The 25,377-nt window shown below is 37.7% G+C and overlaps 1 protein-coding gene across 14 annotated transcripts in view; it reads left to right on the forward strand.

Moving 5' to 3' along the window:
* The window catches only part of LOC119793394 (mitogen-activated protein kinase kinase kinase kinase 3-like), a 75,382-nt gene that overhangs the window by 8,011 nt on the left and 41,994 nt on the right, over window positions 1–25,377 (forward strand). For 9 of the 14 annotated variants that reach the window (XM_038300558.1, XM_038300559.1, XM_038300563.1 and 6 more), the window contains exons 2-15: window positions 13,786–13,843; window positions 14,087–14,177; window positions 14,354–14,418; window positions 14,525–14,580; window positions 15,938–15,985; window positions 16,899–16,941; window positions 17,021–17,093; window positions 17,317–17,448; window positions 19,123–19,185; window positions 19,345–19,426; window positions 19,653–19,769; window positions 20,177–20,251; window positions 21,536–21,614; window positions 21,697–21,755. In XM_038300558.1, coding sequence (XP_038156486.1) covers window positions 13,786–13,843; window positions 14,087–14,177; window positions 14,354–14,418; window positions 14,525–14,580; window positions 15,938–15,985; window positions 16,899–16,941; window positions 17,021–17,093; window positions 17,317–17,448; window positions 19,123–19,185; window positions 19,345–19,426; window positions 19,653–19,769; window positions 20,177–20,251; window positions 21,536–21,614; window positions 21,697–21,755 — 1,041 coding nt within the window. The remainder of the gene's footprint in view (window positions 1–13,785; window positions 13,844–14,086; window positions 14,178–14,353; window positions 14,419–14,524; window positions 14,581–15,937; window positions 15,986–16,898; window positions 16,942–17,020; window positions 17,094–17,316; window positions 17,449–19,122; window positions 19,186–19,344; window positions 19,427–19,652; window positions 19,770–20,176; window positions 20,252–21,535; window positions 21,615–21,696; window positions 21,756–25,377) is intronic. The other 5 variants (XM_038300570.1, XM_038300571.1, XM_038300572.1 and 2 more) reach the window with 1 other exon arrangement.

Raw genomic sequence — 25,377 nt, forward strand, 5'->3', positions numbered from 1 at the left:
TAACTTATCAAGAACTTATCTCGAATGCATATCAACGTATTTGAAGTGTTCCAACATGTTTCCAACGTACAGCTATTGTATAATGGCGTATTGACAGCGTTTCGGTATAAAAGGTCTGTCACAATATTGAATCATTGTTTCCTGTAAAAGGATGCATTCAAAATGTTTACTCAGAAAATCTGATTGATTAGCTGTACCAGGTGAAAAACATTTTGCATAATGGCATTATCCTGCCATTACTATGCTTCACCCACAGTGTTTATTGGTCAGTCACTGTGTTTTCTTATTTGACCAGCGAACCTTTTTCCACTTTTGCTGTTCCTGTTTCTTGACTGGTTGGAGATTAAGATCTTTTATGGCTTTCTTCTTTCTGTTTTCTCTGGGTGGATGTTAATAGAGCAGCACTAATGATTCAGGGACACCTGGTACCGCTATAGAGGCACATTTTTTTCCGTTTGCAGCTTTACAGCTCCTCCAAAGCAGCTGTGGGACTCTTTTCTGCTTTTCTGATTAATAATCTGGCAGCTGTGTGTGAAGTGTTTTGTGACGTCTGAGTGGTGCTAACTGCTGCATACATTTGTCTTTATGCCCACCCCTTTTTAGTTAAATTGTTTTAAAATCAAGCTGCCTTTAATTCCTATTGGTCAAGTAGAAAACCTGATTACAAAAAAAAGATGATTTGATTTTAAATTTTCCTTATAAAACAAGCCCACATCTTCAGGTTATTGGAGGAAAATGGTTTCTTTTGTAGTGTATGGATTGTTCTCTGCCATGTTCCCACATTCAAGTTCTTTATTTTTATTTCTCTCCGCCTGAGTGTGCGGCTCTTTTGTTGAATGACAGGTTTTGCCATTTCTACACCCTTGGCTGATTCAAGTGCTTGCTTCACCTGTTTCACCAGCAGCGGCGGTGGGATTAGTAATAGCTAAAAAACATAGACGATAAGATCAGGAACAGGGAGAGCTGCACCTTTGCAATTTACTGAGATGTTATAGAGTTATTTTTTAAATTCCATCCTCAGAGCGAGTATAAAAACACGCATTTTGGTAGAGAGGGAATATTTTTAGTGAACTTGAAACTTTCGACTCTGATGTTAGAGATGAACAGCGTATTGATCATAAATCTCTTACAGTTGTCTCCTCAGGGAGTGTAACTAGTTTCGGACTGTTTTCATTTCGCCTCAGGCTAGACTTCAACTGCCCAGCCGACCTGGAACAAAGTAAAGCTGAAATAATAATTTAATCATTTTGGTCAGTCTGACAAACGAATGGTAGGCAAATAATAACCTGTAAAGATGAACTACTTAATTTGTGTGGATTTTAAATTTGTAACATAGGAGAATTATACAATTTAAATGACTGTTGTAATATTAGTGGTTAAAGGTTTATCAATGTCAGTGAGTTCCGTACTTAAACAGCAATGGAACGCACTAAATGTTGGTTTTTATATCCAAAGTGTTCTGAACTCACATTTTAATTAAACTCTTATGGGATACTTAGCCTGTTGAATACAGTCTCATAGTAGCTGACGCCCACACAAGACCACATGACATCGCTTCAAAGGTCAAAGCTTAGAGAGAAAAGAAATGAAAAGGCATTACTCTGGATTTTCAAATTCCATGCTGGTTTCTCTCAATCAAAAACTTTGTTGAAGCAGCTTTTAATGCACTAACAGTCCTTTTTACGACGTGTGTTTATTAGCTTTACGGATTTAGAGGCCTTAAATGTGGAGAATCTCTGAGCATCCGGTTGGCCTGAGCTGCAATCATTTTAAAGACATACAGCTTTTTTTTTAATATATAAATTGGAATTGACTTTGTTAAACAGGATTATTCTCAACAAAACCTTTTTCATTGCTGCTCAGCTTGTCGCTGTAAAGAAAATATTTCCCATAGCATGATACTGCCACTACTGGTTTTGACTACAAGGCAGAATCTATTACGTTGTTTATTTGTAATGTATTTTTTCCACAGCTTGCTACATTTTGATACTAGGGGGAAAAGTTTGGTTATGGTAAGGCTGGGCAATATATCAAGACGTTTTTCACAAGATTCAGAAGAACAGTCTATATTTTTTTTATATCAAGATGATCTATGCTGTAATATAATTATACTTTAAAGAATTTCACTAGGGTATTTTCTCTTTTATTTCTACAGTTTGTTCATCAGAAAATCTGCGTGACATTTTTGGCAAAGCTTTGATTCAGATCAGGGGTTGACGATATATCGAATATACTCGATGTATCTAGAGTTTCCCCATGCAAGATAGTAAAAATGACTCTTTCCCAGCCATTGAGTACAAATATGCATGACGACATTAAAGCCTGGTTTATGCTCAGAAACCAGGTCGTCTATGTCGCAGTTAGCGCAGATATCCCTACCCCTCTTCCGCAGACACCCTAGTGCACCTCCCCAAAATTGTAGGAAACCGCAGACATATAGCATCGCAGGGAGGAGGGAAAGGAGGCCACTGATTGGTCAATTCTACATCCGCTCTACACTATTCATATTTCCTATTTGGTACCTAAGGGCCCAAACTCTGGCTGTGGTGCGGAACACAATGCCTGCCTTCGGACACTATCCCAGACACCGTACAGGACGCTAGTTTGTAACTCTGCGACGGTCTGTTGGTTTGCACCTGAAGCTATAACACACCAACGCCACAGCCAGCCTTCCGGGAACATCACGGGTGAACTGTGTGTCGTCGGGCGTTGGATTAGGGGTTGTAGATGGCAAACAAGCTTGTCAAACTGACACCCACAATCCTAGCTAGTTCGTTATTCTCCCTCTCGCGTTGTGGCGTGGAATAACGTAGCGCAGACCACGCTTTAATGGGCATAAATCAAAAATATCTGCGTAATACCTGCGACAAGCTCACTGTGACACACTGCTGCAGGAGTATTCACAGCCCTTAATCCATCTGCATCTATTTCACCGAGAGTTTTATTTTTCCCACACACTTTGAATTCATCATAAACCCATCCTCCAAGCAGGATTGTTTTCTCAGCAACCAGTAAATGAAATATGGCGACATCAGGTGTTTTAGCTAAGCAAAATATGGCAGTGATTTGGATTTCACGCAGAGGACGTCGAGTAAAACTAGTGCTGCAAAATCCTTTGCTGCAAAAGGTAGCAAAACAAATGTATTCCACCTCCAAAAAAGTTATTCGCTGCAAAATTTAAACTCCACATGTCAGCATCTCCTCACACAACGTCTAAAATCTTAAATCAGCAGTGAACGCGATGACGTTGCGTCGTCGTTTGAAAAAGTGATCACATATGAGAAAAAATGGAAGAGATGGAGGAAAATCACAGACGCTATTTATTATTTTATTGAAATGTTTTTTAGATGCTCTGATACCTGTGATATGATGCGGTCTTTGGGCAGTATTTCCTTTTTGTTTTTGTAATTTGAGGTCAATTTCTTTTTTTTCATTCTGCATTATTTTTTTTATTATGCACATTTTATTTAGCATTGTGTGTTTTTGCTTTGTTTCCTGTTTGGTTTCTGGGATGTTGTTAAAAGTCTAATACTGACACCCAAAGATATAATTTGACATTATTTATGAAAAGCTTTGAGTTGGTTAAGATAAAATGTTTTAAATTTGAAACCAAAAGTTTGAATGAGTATATCATTGCAATTTTAAACATATTGTGATATATATCGTGTATCGCGATTATAGCCCAGACATATCGTGATATTAGATTTTATTTATATCGCCCTCCGTAATTCAGAGCTGAATTTTTGTCATGACTTAATGGAGAGAGGAGCATTTTAAAAGATATCTAGGTATTATTTTCAGTCGCTATCGGCAAGCCCTAAGTTTCTGTTTGGAGTAACTTCTACCAGATGTTTTCTGTGTCTGCTACAGTGCAGGACAGCGATATTTATACCTGGATTGGATAACGCAAAGGTCAGTTTACCTAATTAGATCAGATTGAATTCAGGAAAATCATGCTATGGGGAGCATAGTTTTCTTTATAAAAAAATTAAAAAGCAGTTTTTTAAAAAGTGCAACAAATTGAGTTTTACAGTAAGGTTTTTTTTTTTTTAAGTAGCCCTTTGATTTCCAGTTAATGTTTTCAAGCTCTTCTTCTCTTGCAGCTGGTGACACATTTTTAAAGTCATATCACAGAGTCGGCTGCATTGGGCCAAAGGCTACGATAATGTTTCTGTTTTTAGAAAGGCAAACAGCTACTTATTCTGGACAACTTATCATGTTGAATCAAGTGGAACATTCATAGAAGTGCTGTTGTGGGTAAGAGGCAACCTCACCAGAGATTAAACCCAAACATTCATTTACCGCCCTTAAACAGGTTCTTGTCAGACATTACCCGATCCTTTAAATTCCTGAATGAAGCTTCTCTTGATAGTCTGAAAAATTTCATCACTGTTGTGCAAGTGAGTAGCCTGCAAGAAAAAAACAAAAAAACAGTCATCTGAGGGGATTTATTACAGCCATCATAGCTCCTAGTAGCCCAGTTTGACCTTCTGCACGAAGGAAGTTGGATCTGCTCACTGCCTACAAGGTTGATTTTAAATGTAACTGAGGTTATATTATAAAAAGTGATCGTATAAATCAATCCTTTAGAAACATTATCCACCATTTTTAGCAGGTTATAGAAGAACAGTGTCTTTAAAAAAGTTAATGCCTTTCTGTGAAAGTTTCTTGAATGTGTTTTTAGGGTTTTTCAGGTTAAAAACAGGGAAAAAGAAATGTAAAAAAAAAAGTTAATACAGGTGCTGGTCATAAAATTAGAATATCATGAAAAAGTAGATTGATTTCAGTAATTCCATTTAAAAAGTGAAACTTGTATATTATATTCATACATTACATACAAACTCATATATTTCAGATGTTTATTTTGTTTAATTTTGATGATTACAAATGACAACAAATGAAAATCTCAAATTCATCATATCAGAAAATTAGAATATTACTGAAGACCAATAAAAACAAAGGATTTATAGAAATGTTGGCCAACTGAAAAGTATGAACATGAAAAGTATGAGCATGTACAGCACTCAGTATTTAGTTGGGCCTCCTTTGGCCTGTATTACTGCAGCAATGCGGCGTGGCATGGAGTCGATCAGTCTGTGGCACTGCTCAGGTGTTATGATAGCCCAGGTTGCTCTAATAGTGGCTTTTAGCTCTTCTGAATTGTTGGGTCTGGTGTATTGCATCTTCTTCTTCACAATACCCCATAGATTTTCTATGGGGTTAAGGTCAGGAGAGTTTGCTGGCCAATTAAGAACAGGGATACCATGGTCCTTCAACCAGGTACTGGTAGCTTTGGCACTGTGTGCAGGTGCCAAGTCCTGTTGGAAAATGAAATCTGCATCTCCAAAAAGTTGGTCAGCTGCAGGAAGCATGAAGTGCTCTAAAACTTCCTGGTATGTGGCTGCGTTGACCCTGGACCTCAGAAAACACAATGGACCAACACCAGCAGATGACATGGCATCCCAAACCATCACTGACTGTGGAAACTTTACACTGGACTTCAAGCAACGTGGATGAAGTGCCTCTCTTCTTTTCCTCCAGACTCTGGGACCTTGATTTCCAAAGGAAATGCAAAATTTACTTTCATCAGAGAACATGACTTTGGACCACTCACCAGCAGTCCAGTCCTGTTTCTCTTTAGCCGCTTCTGACGCTGTCTGTGGTTCAAGAGTGGCTTGACACAAGGAATGCGACAGCAGAAACCCATGTCTTTCATACGTCTGTGTGTGGTGGTTCTTGAAGCACTCACTCCAGCTGCAGTCCACTCTTTGTGAATCTCCCCCACATTTTTGAAGGGGTTTTGTTTCACAATCCTCTCCAGGGTGCGGTTATCTCTCTTGCTTGTACACTTTTTTCGACCACATCTTTTCCTTCCCTTCGCCTCTCTATTAATGTGCTTGGACACTGAGCTCTGTGAACAGCCAGCCTCTTTAGCGATGACCTTTTGTGTCTTGCCCTCCTTGTGCAAGGTGTCGATGGTCGTCTTTTGGACAACTGTCAAGTCAGCAGTCTTCCCCATGATTGTGTAGCCTATAGAACTAGACTGAAAGACCATTTAAAGGCTTTTGCAGGTGGTTTGAGTTAATTAGCTGATTAGAGTGTGGCACCAGGGGCCATCAATTTTGAACCTTTTCACAATATTCTAATTTTCTGATATGATGAATTTGAGATTTTCATTTGTTGTCATTTGTAATCATCAAAATTAAACAAAATAAACATCTGAAATATATGAGTTTGTATGTAATGTATGAATATAATATACAAGTTTCACTTTTTAAATGGAATTACTGAAATCAATCTACTTTTTCATGATATTCTAATTTTATGACCAGCACCTGTAGATCATCATGTTCTTTGATCTACCTAAATAGAAAGAAGCCATTTAAATTTCAACAAGCTAAGTTCTTTCAGAGCTTAGGTTCCATCCATATTAACACCAAGCTGTGTTTTTTAGTGTTTAATCATGTAATCATTCAAATGGGCGGTTTTACTGAAGGAATGTTATTTTAGAAATTATTTCCCGGGTTAAATTTTGTAGTTTTATGCTCTGGAAATCTATAGATGATTCAAGTTAATGTTAAAGGTTTACTTTTGTACGCTCTTCATCACTTTCAATATTTCTAAGCTAAAAAAATGTTTTAATCAGCAGAACTAGTCTCTTAATTACGACGGAGTATTAGGGCCACACATGAAGAGAAAAAATATTTTTGCCATGACAAGATTAAACTCGACATGTCGACTTTAAAGTCGACATTTCGACTTTAAACTCAACATTTCGAGAATAAAGTTGAAATGTCTTGTTGAGTTTAATCTCGACGTGTCGACTTTAAACTCGCCATTTCGACAATAAAGTTGATATATCGTGGCGACTTTAATCTCGAGATTCCAAAGTTTGGAGAAAAGAGCAACCGCGCTCCACAGCTGCAGTCTGCGTTTTAAGAGTGAAGGTAGTCTTTGACGTGCTGCAACTGTATAAATGTATAATCATCACAGAAAGTGCAATTTGACCAAATCATCTACACAAGGCATGTCTGATTCTGGATTCTGTGCATGTATCCTGTGCAGCGGTTGGCTCTCTTGAACTAATTTCAACTTTATTGTCGACACGTCGAGATTAAACTCAACATGACATCTCAACTTTATTCTCGAAATGGCGAGTTTAAAGTCGAAACATCGAGCTTAAACTCAACAAGACATTTCAACTTTATTCTCGAAATGTTGAGTTTAATGTCGAAATGTCGACTTTAAAGTCGACATGTCGAGTTTAATCTCGTCATGGCAAAAATATTTTTTCTCTTCATGTGTGGCCCTAATACTCCGTCGTACTTACTACTTCTGTTCCCATTCAATGAAAAATATGAGCCAAAAAAAACTGAGACAATGGGATAATCGGAAGAAAACAATTCTATACAGGTTCTACTTCTTCTAAATTTAAACGCAAATTATATCAATGTTATCGCCACCTGCTGGCACATTAGCAATGCAGCATTTAAGACTAAAGTCCAATTCACTGTCCCGTCCCTGGCCAATCATACCTTAGAAAGCGTAACTAAGAAGGGATGTTGTGAATATATTTTTCATATGCATATTGTAGACCTTTCCGTCTGTTAATCTCTGATATTTATGAGATATTACTCCCAAAATTTACCTTTGGTGTATCTTTCTTTGAAATCACTGAAATCCATGAAAATCTGCGGGCGGCTATTGGCACTTGCCAAGCATAGCAACAGTAAACATGTTGGGCGGGCCTTAGCAAAGGTTCAATTGTAAAGTTTCTGATTTTTAAGAAATGTATCTAAAATAATAAACACAAAAAGTGCAGCTTTCATAAATCTTCAGTTTTAGATTTCTTTTTTCTTCTTAATTGTGAGACTGCAGAATAAAGTAAACAAATTGTAGAAATTCTCCATTGCTCTTGCTTTACCGAATCGTCACCCATTGATGTGCAGAAAAGATGGAACGATCCCCTTCTGTGCAAAGAAAGGAGACAGAAACGAAAGGAAGATCATTACATCTGAAGTAGAAGTTCTGCTTTTATCAGCTTTATACAATGTTTAAAAACAAGAAGCTGGTGACCTGGTTGCAGAATTTTGCATGATCTATTTTATTTGATCTTAATGTGAATCCTGCTTTAGATAGTCCAGAAAACTACATTGTTGAGAATATTGGGGCTATACTTATCCTTCATCACTTTTTCTGTCTTCCCTGGTGTCGGCATTGCTGAGCACCTAATCAGCTGTTGCTCAGCATGCTGGTTGTGGGACCGAGACTTCAGCAGTCAGTGCATTTAAACTACAAAATTAGCCCAGAAAACACAATTGATTGCTTTTTAATATTATTTTCTACTTGTCAAATATGGCTTAAACAAAACAGCTTTGCCTTTCTGCTGAAAAGCTGGATAGTGGGGATGAGTTACATGACCCAAGTCTGAGAAAAGTAATTTATTAATATTCATAACATGAGAAAATGTATGATTGCATTGTATTGTCTTTATTTCCATTTCTTATTTTTCTCCTACTGGTAGCAGGATGATTAAATGGGCTCCATACCGGTGCCGCTAACAGAGCCGCAGACTGAAATGAGTCATCTCTCATCTGTCTGCTGACTGAAAACACTGTCTCTGCTCTCCCTCATGCTTCTATCTCTTGAATCTTTTCTTCTTTGCACCCCTTTGTATTTCACTCCCCCCTCCCATCACATTGTTTTGGAGCGGGTATCTCTTCGTTATCCCCCCTGCCTTTACTTGTTCTTTTAATTTAAATTATAAATGCAGCTTTTCTTGTATCAGCCTCAGAAATCAGTGTGTCGTCATGTTTTAAAGTTTGCCTTTTTTGTTCTGGTGATGTGGGTTGGTCACTGGTTTAGTTTTTGTTCCAGTTTTCCTTAAAACCACGTCTGTTGTCATCACTAAAACTGCTCGATTTGCGTCACAGGGTTTCTGCAATGTCTTGAATGGATTTTGTAAATCTGAGTTTTGGGCTTTAAAACTCCTAAATATGTCTCTATTTTCTATTCAAATACATCTGATTATGTCTTAAGTTATTACACCTGCTCCTTCATTGCTTCGTCTATCACCATGGCACCATTTACTTGGTTTAAATTGTCACTGGAAAAAAAAAAAAAAATTTGATTTGTTTTTCTTTGTGTGGCAACAAAATCAAAATATAGAGCCCAGGACTCCTTTATATTTCCACAAATTAGATTTTTTTTTTTCATCATCTGTGTTTTAAAAGTAGACTTATTTATCTTAAAATAAGCTTTGCTCAGTTTAAGTATACCAGATTTTACTTGTTTAATAGGGGAGGAGAAAAAGACGAAATGGGCTGGAATTGGCTCTACGCACAGCTCCACTACTTCCCGAACTTGAGGCAGCTCTTCTGTTTCCTTTCATTACTGGACGAACTGATTAATCCATGTGTGTTTGACCGTGGTGACGGAGGTCAGGCACACCTGGATTATTCAGTTCATCCAACAATGAAAGGAAACAGAAGAGCTGCCTCAAGTTTGGGAAGTAGTGGATCTGTGCATAGAGCCCATAAAGTTAAATATTGAAATTTAAAACTTTACTCCTCCCAGCCAGTAAATGGAACACTCACCCGCTCTTGTTCCAACCTTTAATTCTACTCTTTGCCTGCTAATTGTCCGGTCCACCAATTGTAATGCTAAATTTTGATAACAATCTGCAAACATTTCATTTTTTAAATTTTTTGTCCAGATCTATTTCTGAGCCCCTTTTCCTCCTCAAGATGAAACCAACGCTTAAAAGCTTGTTGACTCTCATTTTGCTTTTTATTTGCTTTTTCAATTTTATCAGGCAATAAGCGCTGGAAGCAGCAAAAAAACTTCTGTTGCTTCATTTATTTTGCTTGTTCATATTGGGGTCGGACGCGAGTCAAGAACAGCTTTGATGCTCCTGTAGCACGTCCAGTAGAGTACAGAGAGCGGCTTTGCTCTATTTGATATGATCAGTGGGTAAAAAGTAGTTTTAATATGTTTTAAAGCAGGGGTCTTCAACATTTTCCTGGCCAAGGACCCCCAAACTGATGGCAAGATGGAGCGGGGACCCCCTAATTATAGATATTGTATGAAATTGTGTTATATCAAACTGCTCCTATAGTCACGCTATTACAGATGGAGTGATTTAACAAAATAATTACTCCCTGGGGTTATTAAAGTATTTCTGATTCTGATTCCTGCTTGATGGGACAGGTGTTGTGAATGAAATGGTGTCCAGCTTGAAAGAGCTGTGTCACTGAATGTGTGCATTGATGACTGAAAGACATCTTCTGCCTCCATTTATCTGTTTACTTCAGTGTGTTGAATTCATCTTAATGTGGATTTAAAGACATTTCAATTAATGAAAAAATTGCAGGGGGGAATATATAAAAAAGTCTAATCAACCAAAACTTTCGCAACCCCCATGCAGTACCTCTGTGGACCCCCTAGGGGTCGCGGACCCCCTGTTGAAGACCTCCATTTTAAAGTGAGAAAGTCCACCTGAAAACTTCATCTGTGCAGTCAGTTCATCAAGATTACGATCCTGCCTTCAAATATTATTTTGCCGTCGGCTCCGTCTCTGGAAATCCCCTTCAGCAGCAGCCTCTTGCTGCGTTGCCTTTTCGGGGTTTTCTGCTAATGTTAGTGGCGGCTTGAAGGACATTTTCATGTACTTAATCCAAACTGCAGGCACCAGAATAATAAAAGCAAACCCATTTTGCCGACAGGTTTCGAATGCATCAGAAGTCTCCCTGCCAGATTCCAGATCAGCTTCTCTGATTGGTTGACGTGGCGCGTCAAGCAACAAAAGTTCAATTTTTTCCAACTCCAGCAGCTGCTACTGCTACTCTGAAACTCGTCCCTCGCCTCAGATGTTCAGACGCGCTGCAGGACCCTTTGCTGCGCGTCGATGCGCGCCAATTATTGACTTTGCATGTAAACTAGCTGTGTCTGGAGCCTCTAGCGCATGCGGTCTGAATGTAGCATCAGAAATGTAACGCTGAGAAAAAGCAGTTTCTCAGGTCTATCACAGAGCTAGCCCTATATAAGTACAGTCCATATTATAATCTGGCAACATCTGAGCTCCATTTGACATGACTTTAGCCTTCCCTTTCATGCCTTATAGTCAGAAGTAAATATTCATATATTTTGGACCCAACGTAATTCATAAAGGAATGATTCATTTCTATATACAGATTTTGTCATTAGAATTAATACTTTCATTCTGCACCACCCTAAATGTTTTTTTTTTTTAAAAATAAGCCATATTGATGAAAAAGTTATAATCTGACATTTTAAGCTCTTTAAATGTTATCTGAAAAAACTCCTTCTGTGAATCTAGTGCTGCATGAGGGTACCTAAAGGAACACAATATATTTCATATCAGCGTTAGCTGGATTTACAACAATATTTTATTCTCTTTCCACTGAGCTCTGTCATCAGCGATGATGATGTTCAGGACACCACTGCTGTATTATTAATATTCTGAGCTTCTGCAGGAGGACGGTCTGTTTCCTTACTGGGTTAAAAGGATCCTAGAGAGCTATTATGAAGCAACACTAAACTTAATCACCAGCAGATTCATCAAATAAGGAATGCCTGACTTGGCTCTAACAGCTCTGAAAGGTGTTCATTGTAGGCAGATCTTACCTCTGCTGATGATCCTCGCACAGGGAGCAGAAACATCAATATGGTGGCTTTAAAAAAAAACCCAAAAAGATTTTTTGACAAACTTTAAAACTTTTGTTTCTGTCAGATTTCTTCCACTTTGCTGACACTGAATATTAAGGTTGAAATTATGTTTGGGAAAAGCTTTAGTTGTTATGGTAAAAAATATATTGTCCCAGCTACTGTTTTCTTTTATTTGTGTTTGGGTTTTTTTTCCCTTAGTAACAAGCACTTTCCCAATCAAATCGTATGAATATGATTTATGTTTTAAGTTTGCAAGAAAAGAAATGATTGTAAAAGAAATGTACTAATGCATATCGATGTAGTTTGACTGTATTGATGCCTTAAAAGCTATTAAGAATCAGTTTTTATTTTCTGACCCTTCCTCCTGTGTAATAAATAAGGCCGGCTGGGTCTTATGCTGTCCTGCACAAGAGGGATTTGGGGTCAGAACCCTTTATTTATGAAGTTAACAGCTAAACCATCATGAGGTAACTGAGAGCAGCTACTGCAAGTCTAGACATCCAGTCACTTTTAAATCCAGCTCAAAGTCGGTAACTAATAAAGGAGCCAGAAACGGGGTTGATGTTAGGGAGAAACAGATCCAGCGAACGCTGTCAAAGACACGACCCATTGCTCTCAGGCTGTTGGGACCATTTTCTCACACCTTCTTGACTTCATTAGCTCATGGCGCTCTCATTTGCTCATAGGCGTTTCTGCCATGTCTCCCACAGTCACGCTTACATACTCCCAACTCAAAGAAACAGGCTGTCCATGTCTATCCTGAAAGCTCATCTTTTATTTATGCTTTATCTACAATTCCTTTCCTGCTATGCTGGTACTGCTGCTAAATATAAGCTCTGTTCTCTATTTATAGAAAACCCTCTCTCTGTATTCTGTTCTCTTTTTTCCTATGTTTTTTTTTTTCCACTTTTCAGGAAAAGGGGGTGAAAAAAAGAGGAAAAAGCCATGCACACACACACACTCTGACATACAATCTGAATGTGTTGTAGTTGGATGGGAAGAAGTTATGTGGGAATTTTATTGCCCTTGGCTCCAAAACACATTTTGCTAATACCTAAATATTCCTGGTAATTCTGTAAGCATCCTGTTACATTTTTACTAAAGGAGGATCACCGTCATAAATAATTACTAAGGAAAAAAAAATGGCCTTAAAAATGGAGTTTGAAAAAGATTTGACCTGCCAATCCTGTTTCCGTATCTTTTCACACCCTCCTGCCATGACCGTTCATTAATCATTTCTATTAAGTCCAGACGTAAAGTTTACACAGTGAAAGGGCCATCGGCGTAAACGGTGTACACTGCTCTAAAACAAAGGCTAAATTAGTGATGGAAAAGAGGGATTTGGCTTTCATTTATTTTAGAAGTTTCTTTTCTTCAAACCGTCTGGATCTAATGAGGCGGTCTGTTTGCAGAACCTGATGGGATTTCATTTATTGTCTTTGGTAGCTGTGGTATTAATGTGTTTGCACGGCCATGAAAGAACCTTCTATTCTGCTTTGTGTGCTGCAGCTCTTTTTTATGGATGCTTCCTTAATACTCAGTTTCGTTTCCAGTTTATTGTACTCATTTAAAACCTAGAAGGTATTCTTTTCTAAGCAGTATAGTAATATACTTTTGCTGCATTGCTGTGCCAGCTGATGAGATTTAGTGTTTGTTTTTATTTCTTGATTCTCTAACCAAATGTGCCCCTGGTTTAAAACTCAGCTCTTCAGCAACTGATTCTTAGAGGTTTCTACTGCGAACAAACGCAAAAAAACAACTTTTTCCTTCCATTTAATTTCTAATTGATAAGTTTAAATAATGCAGTATACGAACAGGCATCGATTAAAAAAGAAACTGCTGGGATTTTTGCTCCTGGATGGAGCCCAAGTCTGATTAAAATGGGATTCGTGGCATCAGCTGATTGCAATGACAAGATATTTGAAAGTGATTTCCATAGTAATGTCTGTGTCGCTGATAAAGGCGCCAAACAGAGGCTTTCTGTTCTCTGACTCTCAGTCCATCCAGGTTTCTCCTTGACGTTCCACAGTCAGTGCTATTAAGTTTTCCCTCTGTGCTTTAAACCACTAATCAATTCCCTTCTTTTCATTCTTTTAGGCTCGTAATGTAAACACAGGGGAGCTGGCTGCTATCAAAGTCATCAAACTGGAACCGGGTGCGTTACCTCATCTTTGTCTCTGTTTGTTTCCTTTTTTGTCCCTATATTGGATGCTCTTTTTTTATCTACTTTTTCTGTCCTTCTAAGATCCTCAGTTTTCATCCTATTTCCCTTTATATCCACTTCTATTCTTCTCTTATATTCATATTCTGTGATATTAAACAACTGCTTGCAGCAATTGCTTTACAAAGGCTGTTAATTATTGCCGTAATGATGCATGTGTGTACATGTTGACTGTAGGTGAGGACTTTGCTGTCGTCCAGCAGGAGATCCTAATGATGAAGGACTGTAAACACTCTAACATCGTTGCCTATTTTGGCAGCTATCTCCGGTAAGAGTGTGAATATGTGTTTTTAATGTGCGATAGTTAGCTATAGCGTTTGACGAGTTGTGGGAATTGTGTCGAATCTTCATGTTTACACCAAGAATGGGTAATCGGATGATGGGAGATGTAGAGAAAGCTTCAAAGTTTAACTGTGAGTTGTTTTTTGTTCTCTGCTTATTTAGAAGGGATAAATTATGGATCAGCATGGAGTATTGTGGAGGAGGTTCGCTACAAGATATCTATCATGGTAAGAACACAGGAAAACAGAAATCCTCCAGTCTTATTTATTTTACTACATATTTTAATGTTTGTAAATCTTTTCCCTGTGTCTTCTTGTCTTCTTTTTCCTGCAGTAACTGGTCCTCTGTCTGAGTCGCAGATAGCCTATATGTCACGGGAGACGCTGCAGGTAATGTTTACATTTTCCACACTACAGACATAAAGAACCCCAGATGGGTAAAGCGATTGCTTAACTTTACCAAGTGTTCATGCTCTGTATTTAATAGGACTTCAGCATATTAGATCTATGGATGGATCTATGGCGAGTGATATTAACAAATTTTCTATATTTTATTTCTCCACCCTTTTGTACAGTAGCTGATAGCTGCAAATGCACAACATATAAGGAAACAAGCTGCAAAAAACGTCTGAAGCAATCTCCAAAACATGCAGACATAAGAAAAACAAATGGAACAGAAAAATGGTGCAAACCAAAAAAAGAATTATGTTTTTTACCTCTTTGTTTTTATTTAACATGATAAAAAAAAAAAAACCTTTTGGTTCGACTGTCTCGGTTCGACTGTCTCGGTTCGGTTTGCGTGTGTTGCGTTCGGTTCATGCGCTCCTTTTTCTCATAGGCAAAGCGTGTACACTCCAGAGTAAACACCAGTAGTAAACAAGAAGAAGAAGCGAAGCAGCGTAGCCGGGTGTAAAGGAAAAAAATCAGTTCTTGTGGAGTTTTGTGTGGGTATGGCGAGTGGGAAAGAACAGGAGTTGGAAGACGCGCCAGCAGCACTTTATAGGTCTGCTGTATGGGACCACTTTACATTTAGAGTGACCTACGATGACGGCGGAAAGAAAGTAGTGGATAGAAGTGCAACAGTGTGCAAGCATTGTGCAACACGTGTTATACTATACAAGACATAATAGATTTTCCTAACAATCAACATATACCGAACAGAAAACCGTGACCACGAAACCATGAACCGAACCGAACGGTGGATTTTGTGATCCGTTCCACCCCTAATAAATTACTGTCCATTCAAAACTTTAAAAAATGTTTTCCGTATTTGATTAATGAAGACAGAGTGTACCAATTTCAAATACATTTTTTGGCACATTTATTGCTCTTAAGTTGTTCTATTTATTTTGCCAGTTTTTAAGAATGATTTCCCCGGTTGGTCTTTTTCCTCCTTTACTCTGAAAATCAAATGAAAGCAAACATCTTGTAATGAAAGAGGAATACTAATTAATTCAACGACCAAAAATGCCAGAGAAGCTACATCAGTGACAGCAGCTAAAACTGGTTGTAAACAAGTTGAACACAGTTTTTTTTTACTTCTGTGACTTGCAATTAATAAACGTGTGATTTCAAAACGTACAAAAATAAGAAGAATATAAAATACTGATATGAAAACCTCATGATGAATGAATGCAGAACAGGGAAAAGTTATTCTGAAACCTAAGTGAATTAGTTGCTTTACTTGCCTTGTGAAATACTGTAATAAGAGTAATTGACATCAGCTAATGCATACTTCTCTCCACAGGGTTTATACTACCTGCACAATAAAGGCAAAATGCACAGAGATATCAAGGTGAGTTATAGACCCAGTTTGTTCTATGTTCCCATTAAGAAAACATATTTTACAATTGCCATATTTATCACGAAATGTTTCCTTTGGTTCTACATGGTATTTATTTGTTAATGGTTGTTTTATTCCAACCAAGCAGAAAAGACACTTGCCTTCACTTCACTCTGTCTGTGCTGTGCTGCCTATTTCAGGATGTTATTGTATTAAGCCATTTTAGGTGGTTAGTCTCCTCCTTAAATTTGGTTCATGCTTGATACATGCTTGAGGTCTGTTGAGAAATTGCGTCATTTTGGGCTTCCGCTCTGTGCGGACATAGTCTTCGCACGGAGCACCTAGGAAAATTTGTAAGCACACGGACAGATCTGCGCGGAAAACATGGCGAGCGAGCAGCAGCTCCTGCTGGCAGGGGTTTGCAAATGTAGACGTCCTGTTATTTAGCTATAAATATCACCCTTATCAACAGATTGCGGAACTCCAGGAAATAAATTACTATGGCTCTGAAACTGCATGAAGAATAATAAATGCTGTAGACGCTGTGATGGGTGGCCCATTTTCTGCATGGAATGTCCGTGCGTCAAGGATTATGAGCCCTTTAGGAAGATCAGACTTAGGTTTGAGACCTTCAGGATTAATAAATGTTCCAAACTTAAACTATTGGTAAATAAATTAACAAGTGTTCCTGTGCAGATTAGCTGCTAAAAGAGCAAATTCATCTGAACTCTGAGCAGAAATTATCCCCATTAGCCTCACATTACCAGTCGCTGATTGAATATAGTGGACATTTTAGCAGGCGCAGCGTGGTCAAAGCTGGTGCTTCCTGTAGAGCTGATTTAATGGCAGCTCTCATAGACCTATCATGGCCACTTGTTGTCCTTTGTGTTGCATACTAATGGATGGTATCTTTGGACTCTTACAGGGAGCCAACATCCTCCTGACAGACAACGGCTACGTCAAACTTGGTGAGATTTGATTATTCTCTTCTGTTTTTATAGATCTATTCAGGTTTTGTTTTGCTAATTTTTGTTTCTCTCTCCTTAGCTGATTTTGGTGTGTCAGCCCAGATCACAGCCACTCTCGCCAAGAGAAAGTCATTCATTGGAACGCCTTACTGGTGAGTTTCATGTCTCATACAGGTATCTGTGCATGCACAACGGGGGTCAACAAAGAGAGAGGATTATTTTTTTTCCTGCACATAAAAATGTTAAATTAGCTCATTTTTGATCCTAAGAAAAGAGGAAACTGTGGTGCTATGAATAGCTGTATTTGAAGCACATTTATTTTACATCTTTTCTGCATTCTTCCATATTAACCTATGAGTTTCCCTCCTGATTCAGGATGGCTCCAGAGGTGGCGGCAGTAGAGAGGAAGGGCGGCTACAATCAGCTGTGTGATATCTGGGCGGTGGGCATCACTGCCATAGAGCTGGCTGAGCTACAGCCCCCCATGTTTGAGCTCCACCCGATGAGGTAAGGCAGTGCGTTTGTAGAGGATGATCAAAAGTGTTGATGAATAAAAAAAGATCTTCTAATAACGTTTTAATTTTCTGGTTTATATTTGACTGATTTCTATCATCAGATAGAAAAGGGGAAAAAAACAAAAAAAGCTGTCATATGTAGACTCACTGTATATACTGTATAAATCCCATGCACCTTTTTTCTTCCTTTGGCACATTTTTCTTCATTGACTATTTGAGCTGATGTAACGATTTCTTCTCCACTGTGAGATCAATAAAGTCAATCAATCAATTAACAACATTGAATCATGCAATGTAACATACAGCTGGAGTCTGTATCCGTGGCTCTTTGGACCCTCTATAGTGGCTGTAAATAATAAAGTACCAACTAATACTTTTCATAACAGAAGGACATTTTTTTTTCCCTATAGAAGAAAATCCATGATCCTTCTTAATGAAGCGTTTTTATCTTTTCACTGCTTTAAAAGCTAAAAATGCAAATAAATTATTTTCGGGTTAAAATTGCAACAGCTTTCCTACAGAATATATTTACTAAAAATTATATTTTGCAGATCTTAATGATCTTTGTTTAGCTGAACGAAGTATAAATTGCGTTTTAGATGTTAAAGGCTGCTGACCCTTGAAATACAGTAAATTAGTTAAGGAGCAATTATTAAATTCTCTAGCAAGAGAATGATTGGATTGATGATCCTAGAGCGCTAGCTTTGAATAGCTATGGGTCAATTAGCCTAAAACATCATTTGAGTTTTGGTGTTTGTCGTACCATCCTGTGATGCTAGCAGAGCCACCGCGACAAGGCTTAGATTGAGGCCCAAAAACAAGTTTTTATTTATTTTTTTTAGCTCTGCCAGCTGTGGGGAAAACGGTATAGGACAGGCTCACCTCAGAGCTCAAATTAAATGAAAAATAAAACTTTCTTTGTAAGATCTGTTTTTATAATATATAATTTTGTAGGGAAATGGAAACAATTGAAATGGATCTGATTTCTGTATTTCTATTATTTTATAAAAGGAATTTTGAAAAGAACTGTTGTTTCTCATATTGTTTATCCTTTTTATTTTTAGTTTCAATAAAAAAAAAAATAATGATTTGATGAATAATATATGATTTAGAACCTTTGAATTATCTTAACCTATTATTAGCTCCTTTTTAAAAACGGACTCTCTGTATGTCAGATTGATTAAATCTACCTCCTGCTTCACAGTCAAAGAGCAATGAAACTGATCTAAAGTGTGTTGAAGAAAATAAAAAGTAAAGATGCCAACGAGTTAAAGGTAAATCCTGGTTCCACGTTCTTCATGGAGAGACGAGGCGTTCTGTTGGAAGAAGGTCAAGCTCGTAGTGACGTCCGCTCCTGGAAAGACTGTTGATGTTTCCTCATAGCTGCAAATCTTCCTTGCTCTTAAATATTTATGTTCCAGTTGTTGGAATAACCTCATGCTTTACACACATTGATGTGCAGCCATTGCTGTTTAACCAGGAGTGCTGCTTAGTTGTTTTATTTTCAGGAGACAAACAGTTTAATTAGGTGCTGCTTCTATTTTATTATTTCTCTATTAGAACATTCATCTTTTTAAAAATTAAGACCTAATAAGTCTTTTTTATTAATTCATTTTTATCCAGATTTTTGCATAGTTCCAACAGTTTTTCTCCTTGTTCCTCTCAGGGCTCTTTTCTTGATGACCAAGAGTAACTTCCAGCCTCCGAAGTTGAAAGATAAACTCAAGTGGTGAGGCATCTTGACCCAGTCTCTGACTTCTCTATCGTTTATCAAAGTGGCTGCTGGCACGTTTCATAAATGCTGCACCGTTAATCATTTAAGGGGTCAGAAGATTGACTCTTTGTTTGTTTTTTTTTGTTTTTTTTTCTGTCTGTCCTTGAAAAACAGGACAAATAACTTCCATCATTTTGTGAAGTTAGCTTTGACAAAGAACCCAAAGAAGAGGCCCACGGCAGAGAAGCTGCTCCAGGTAAACAATCATATTTCTACGTTGTTCATTGCTCTGTATAGAAATAGATTTTCATCCAGTCCAGTTTTTTAAGTGCTGAAACATAATCCCATATATAGCAATAAATGAACAAAAAAAAACATGCTATTGCTTTCACCGGTTGCTTTATGAATTTACATGTGAAATAACAGTGTGTATGGAGATCGAGTGTTTGAGCTTACGTTTTTCTGTCCTATCTTTCCTCCAGCACCCGTTTGTCTCCCAGCCTCTCAGCCGGACGCTTGCCATTGAGCTGCTGGACAAAGCCAACAATCCCGACCACAGCACGTTCAACGACTTTGACGACGACGAGCCCGAGCCTGAGGTAACATTTCACCCTCTTGGATTTCTTCTTCTGGAGAAATGAAGTACTACCAAGTATAAGAGCAGCCAGAGAAGTGATTGTGATCTGCTGGATTCTTAAAATATGTCTTCATGTCTCCTCAGTTTTTTTTTTTTCCAGTTTAACTCCCTCTCCCTCAGAAGTCACATCTTTTCTCCTCACATTCGTTCCCTAGTTCTTGTGACTCATCTTCTGTATTTTTTATCCCCTCTCCCTTGTTTCTTCTTCCATTTCTTATCTCACCTTTTCTTGCTTTATTTCTCTCCTGTTTGGCTTTCCTCGTCGTTACGTCCTCTTAGCACTCTTTCCTCTCTATCTTTCACTCTCTCTCCCTCCCCTGTTTTCCTCTTATTTTTTTTCCATCTCCACCTCCTCCCTACTGTACATAGTTTAAATACAGAGGTCATTTCCTCCCTGTAAGCCCCGGTGCCCGACGCGCACCCCGCTTTGCGGCTCGAAGGAAGGTACTTGTGTCGACTGCAGTGATGCTGTCTTTTTTTGAAAGTGTCTTTGGATTAGAACTACAGAACTAAATTTCCCGTTCCTTCTGTCTGGCTCCTGCTTTTGTCATGGAGGCTTTCTCTGGCATGTGACGTGTTGAAGGATTACGCATGCTGTTGCACAATTAGCTTAACATACGGTTAGTTAAACATGAGTTTTTTAAGTAGCTGGTTGGTCACTTGGTTTGTTCCTTTATAGTTTTTATTACCTTGCCTTTAAATGTTTGAAGTTTTGGCTATTGAAAACCATAAAATCAGAGAAAGTTCTACTTCAGGCCATGCATGTTTGTATGGTTTCTGTATTTTTCACTAATTCTTTTCTCTATGATTATCTACTGATCATGGCCACATCAAAGATTTTTTTTCTTTTGCGTGTAACATCAATAAACGTCTTCATCTTAGAAATCTATCTAGAAAATCTATGAAAGGGTGGGCTGTGATGGGGATCATTTGGTTTAGATTCTGTATTAATATGTTTTTACTGAACCAGATTTAAATTAATGGAGTAAAGGATCTGAATACAAATGCTTCCTCACATTTTCCTCCTTGTATCATTAAGGAAAAAAACGTAGAAGTATTAATTATTTTTCTTCCCTATTCACAAATGCATTGCTTTAATGTAAAACATTTAAAGGGGTATGGATCATTTTAAATTTACTCTAAATTTACTCTTAATCCCTTCTCCTTAAAGACTTCAGGCTGCAAATTTTGAAATAAACATAACTAAATATTTTCTGAAATGCATTTATTTTCTATAGATTTGAGCAGATAAGTATATAAGCAGATAAGAACTATCTTTACTATTAGCTTTCTAAACTCAAATGCTTTACAAGCACGGTGTGACTTTGCTGTGTTTTTTTCTGCTATTATGTGAAATTTAAAAGGACGTCAAGATCCTACAATAATTTTTTTTTTTAAATGTCTGGTTTTATTTGTGAAAGCATAAAGTTTTTTTTTTAATTTTCTATCTGCATTGTCTACAAGTCCCTGCAAAAGGTTGAATCATTGAAGCTGCCGCCGTACGAAGATGTTTTTATTTTTTATTGACTCATTGCTGTGTTTTTGGTCTCTGTCTGTTGCAATGTGTGATTGGGTTGTTCTGCTGTGTCTTTAAATTTCGCTCCAAAGGAAAATGACAGAAGGATTACTTGTTTTCTTTAAAATCAGCAGCAGCATTAAATGCAATGTAAACTCCTATGCCATAGCTAATATTTGCCTCTCAGCATGCCTCCGTCTCTTTGCTTCCAGTCTCCAGTCGCTGTTCCTCATCGTATCCGCTCCACCAGCAGGAGCACCCGGGAAGGAAAGACCCTATCCGAAATCAACTGTACGTCTCTTCATTTGGTCTCCATTTTAAGCTCTTCTCATCCCATGCAATTATTCTCATCTTTCCCACCGTCTCTTCACAGTCGGACAAGTGAAGTTTGATCCTCTCTTGAGAAAAGAGACGGAACCTCATCACGAGCCGGTGAGAAATGAGGCGTGGCCTTAGATATGTGCGCATGTGAAACGACACTCTGTGCTTTGAATTTCACCAACACAGACATGTTTCTAACCTAGTGACATGAAGCACTTGTTGGTATCTCCTTGCTTTGTGCTGCGTGTGAGGATGGAGTTTGGATCTTTTAGGGTTTAATTGATGCCGAGACCTTTTTTTTTTTCTCTTTAAATTCTAGTTATTTTGGGTTCTGTGTAGGGTTGGTTGTTTCAGTAAGGTTATTGAGGTTAATAAAGTAAAAAAAAATGTTTGGCTCAGTGGAAAGGAAAGCAAGCAAGCATAATTAATATGTTCAAGTAAGAAGAGTTAATTTGTTTGTAAGTAATTTACTAGTTAAGGTAGTATGGATGATTAAATGATGTTGGTAAGTTAGATTCATGTGATTTAAAAAAAAAATATATAATGTTTTTAATGTCTTTTAGATTTTGCATTGGGGGTGGTTAGACAACAGGAATAGTTTCCACTAACTGAGCTCTCTCTGAAAGGTCTTCTTCTGCGTCTTGTGTTGGCAGATATTCAGTGGGAGGGGTATAACCACCTTAAATTAATTTGTGTTAATGTGGAGTCCACAGCTTCTTCATAAAAACAGAACCTCCTCTAAGAGGGAGGAGAGAATCACATTGCTGTGTTGTCTTCTGTGTATTTAGGAATCCCTTCTGAGATTCAGATATAGATTTAACACCACACCTTGATTAGGAGTGTTTCATTTAAAGCTGAAAACCTGTAGAATCATGTCCATTGCTAGTTTGGTTACCCTTAAACCTGACTAACTACCACTTTATCTGCTGCGTTTAAACGTTGTAGACATCCGAGTCTGTCCTGTAGTGAAACTAAACCATCTCTGGAGCTGATGCACATAAATACATTTAAATAGTGCATTTAGATTAAAGGGTTGGAGACCAAATTTATAAAAAAAAAAAAAACAATAAATAAAATGCTGCAAAATACCTGCTGATTCTAGTTAGTGGTTTTAGACTTGGTTAAATGGTTGTTTTTTCTCGCTGTTAGTGGATAAATTTAATAGATAGATGTAGTCAGTCACCCGTTCCACATGTTCGCTCCTCATATTGTATGTTTTTCACTATCCGTTCTGTGTTAGTTGGCCCAAAAAACAACGGTCAAGCTGAAATGAGTCAAACCTTTACCTTTTTCCTTCCTCTGTGCAGTTTCACCCATAATAAAAGTTAAACATAAATCCCTGGGTACAACATTCATTAAAATTTTATTAACTTGCTTTTCACATCTATGCGTTTCCCATCTACGATTCAGTTATAACTAGGGCTGCAACTAACGATTATTTTAAAAATCGATGAATCGGCCGATTATTTTTTCGATTAATCGATGAATCGGACAAAAAAATTTTTTTATATTAACCTCTTTATTCCAAAATAAACATTTTAGACAGAACAAACAAGCACACAAGTACAGGTTGCTCATTAACTGTACTGGTGTAATATGAAAAAATAAATGTTTGTGTAAAAACTACGCAAACTTACATGAGAAATGTAGCTGTACATCCACAAAATATAGGCTACTTTGTTTCATAAAGCGCAAAAAGAGACAGGCATTTTTGTTTTTTAAAGCCCCTAAGGGGTTCAAACAATAGGTCCCCCCATTTCAACAAATTAGTTTTTTTAGACTAGAAGAGTTCTGCCTTTTAAGACAGGAAAGTATAGCAGTTAAAGTTGCTACTTGAGAAAATACTGAACCATAGAGATAAAAATAGCCCTGTGATTCTAATTATAAATTGTATTTGGAATAAAAATGAGAGAACTAGGGGTGGTAAAAAAACACATCCTCCAAAGACAGATATTTAGACTTAGACTTAGACTTCTTTATTTGTCATTTTGTATGCACAGGGTGCATACAGAACGAAATTGCGTTACATACAGCTTATGAACGTTGCATTGATATTTCAAATATCAATGCAACGTTCATAAGCTGTATGTAACTTATGAACGTTGAATTGATATTTACATGGGAATGTGGCAGATAATTAATTGACATATTACTGATCTTGCTGGATTTTGTTCTGCTTTACTTCCATAAATTGCAGGATCTTCTTTTCTTTATCTTTGCCAGAAGATTTAAACTTTAAAAGCCTTGCCCTCATAATTTGCAAGTTAATTTATTTATAAAGAAAATATAAACGCTGCTTAAACAAATTTAAATGAAATTAAAAGTAAAATAAGTAGCCAACCTTATCACTGTCTGTAACCTACTAACAAGGTAAGGAAAGCATCAGATGAGCTACCTGAGAAACTAACGTAACGTTTCCCCTCTTTAAAATGAAACAAACATGGTTACTCATCCTGCTGATCAGCTCTCTTCACTGCCATTGAAGGCTCCAACGTGTTTTCTTTTCAGGTGCTGCGTCATAACAGTGGTGCTTCCGTGCCATGGTCATTTGTTTTTACAAAAGTTGCATGTTACGACTTTTTTCACTTTACAAAGCGCAGGCTATTTTAATTATTGTGATCAATTTGCGCCGTCAATCCCGGCGCGCTTCATTTGCAGTCTGGACGCTGAGGGTAAACTCCTCACTAAAATCCTGCGGCTCTGACTCTGACTGCCGCGCTGAGAGGGATTCCTGTGGGAGAGGGAGAAAGGGGTTGGGATGGGGGAGGCGCCCCACGGCAGGCAAAAGCCGCCAGTGACACCGTAAAAAGTCGCCAGATTTGTCGCCAGTCGCTTTTTTGAAAAATAGTCGCTGGAGGGGTCTGAAAAGTCGCTGAGTTGGCAACACTGCAACTGCGGCGCTGACTCGCTCCGCCATATTTTTTTTTCTTCCCCCGGATGACGGCGGCGGCGGATGACGCATTAATCGCGCGACACAACTAATCGATGATTAAATTCGTTGCCAACGCTTTTAAAAGTCGATTTTTATCGATTTTATCGATTCGTTGTTGCAGCCCTAGTTATAACAAAGCTTTTTTTTAATTTATTTTCTCCCCTCACTGACTTTTATGTTTCACTCAGCAGACCTTTTTAGACCGTTTCAGAGTCAATCATCCATTACCTTTTTCTGTACTTTAACAAAGGATAGTGTTTTTATTTATAAACAAAGTTATTGGCAGCACCATGAAGCATTTATCAGTTTATTTTTTTCATAACAAAAGTCATTTAAAGGCTTTGTTAAACAAACCAGTTCAATTCTAATTCAAGACTATAGAATCCGGTCAGTGCATTCCACTAAGACCAGTTTAAATTTCCGATAAAATTCCGATTAATTTAGTTCTAATTATAACACAGAACAATAAAACAGCGGAGGGTCGTGTTTGACCTCATCATGACTCATAGCTGCTTTTTTTTTTTTTTTTTTCAGCTCCAGGTACTTCTAATTAAAGGATAAGCATAAAGATTCCTAACTGATGTAATACAGATATTTTATTTGTCTTTAGATGCGTTTGGGATTTTATTAATGCAAGGAAATGTTACTTAACTGTTTCTTAATTCTTTTTCCTTTTTTGGATTTTGGGGTTATTACATTGCATCCTCACATATTTCTTTACTCCTTTCCTTTACCCTATCCAACCTGCCCTGCCCCCCTTTGACTTTCTAGCTCTGGTTTTTAGACATAACTTTTTACTCA

Source organism: Cyprinodon tularosa, unplaced genomic scaffold (genome assembly GCF_016077235.1).
Source record: "Cyprinodon tularosa strain WSP-4 unplaced genomic scaffold, ASM1607723v1 ctg450, whole genome shotgun sequence".
NCBI classification, from domain to species: domain Eukaryota; kingdom Metazoa; phylum Chordata; class Actinopteri; order Cyprinodontiformes; family Cyprinodontidae; genus Cyprinodon; species Cyprinodon tularosa.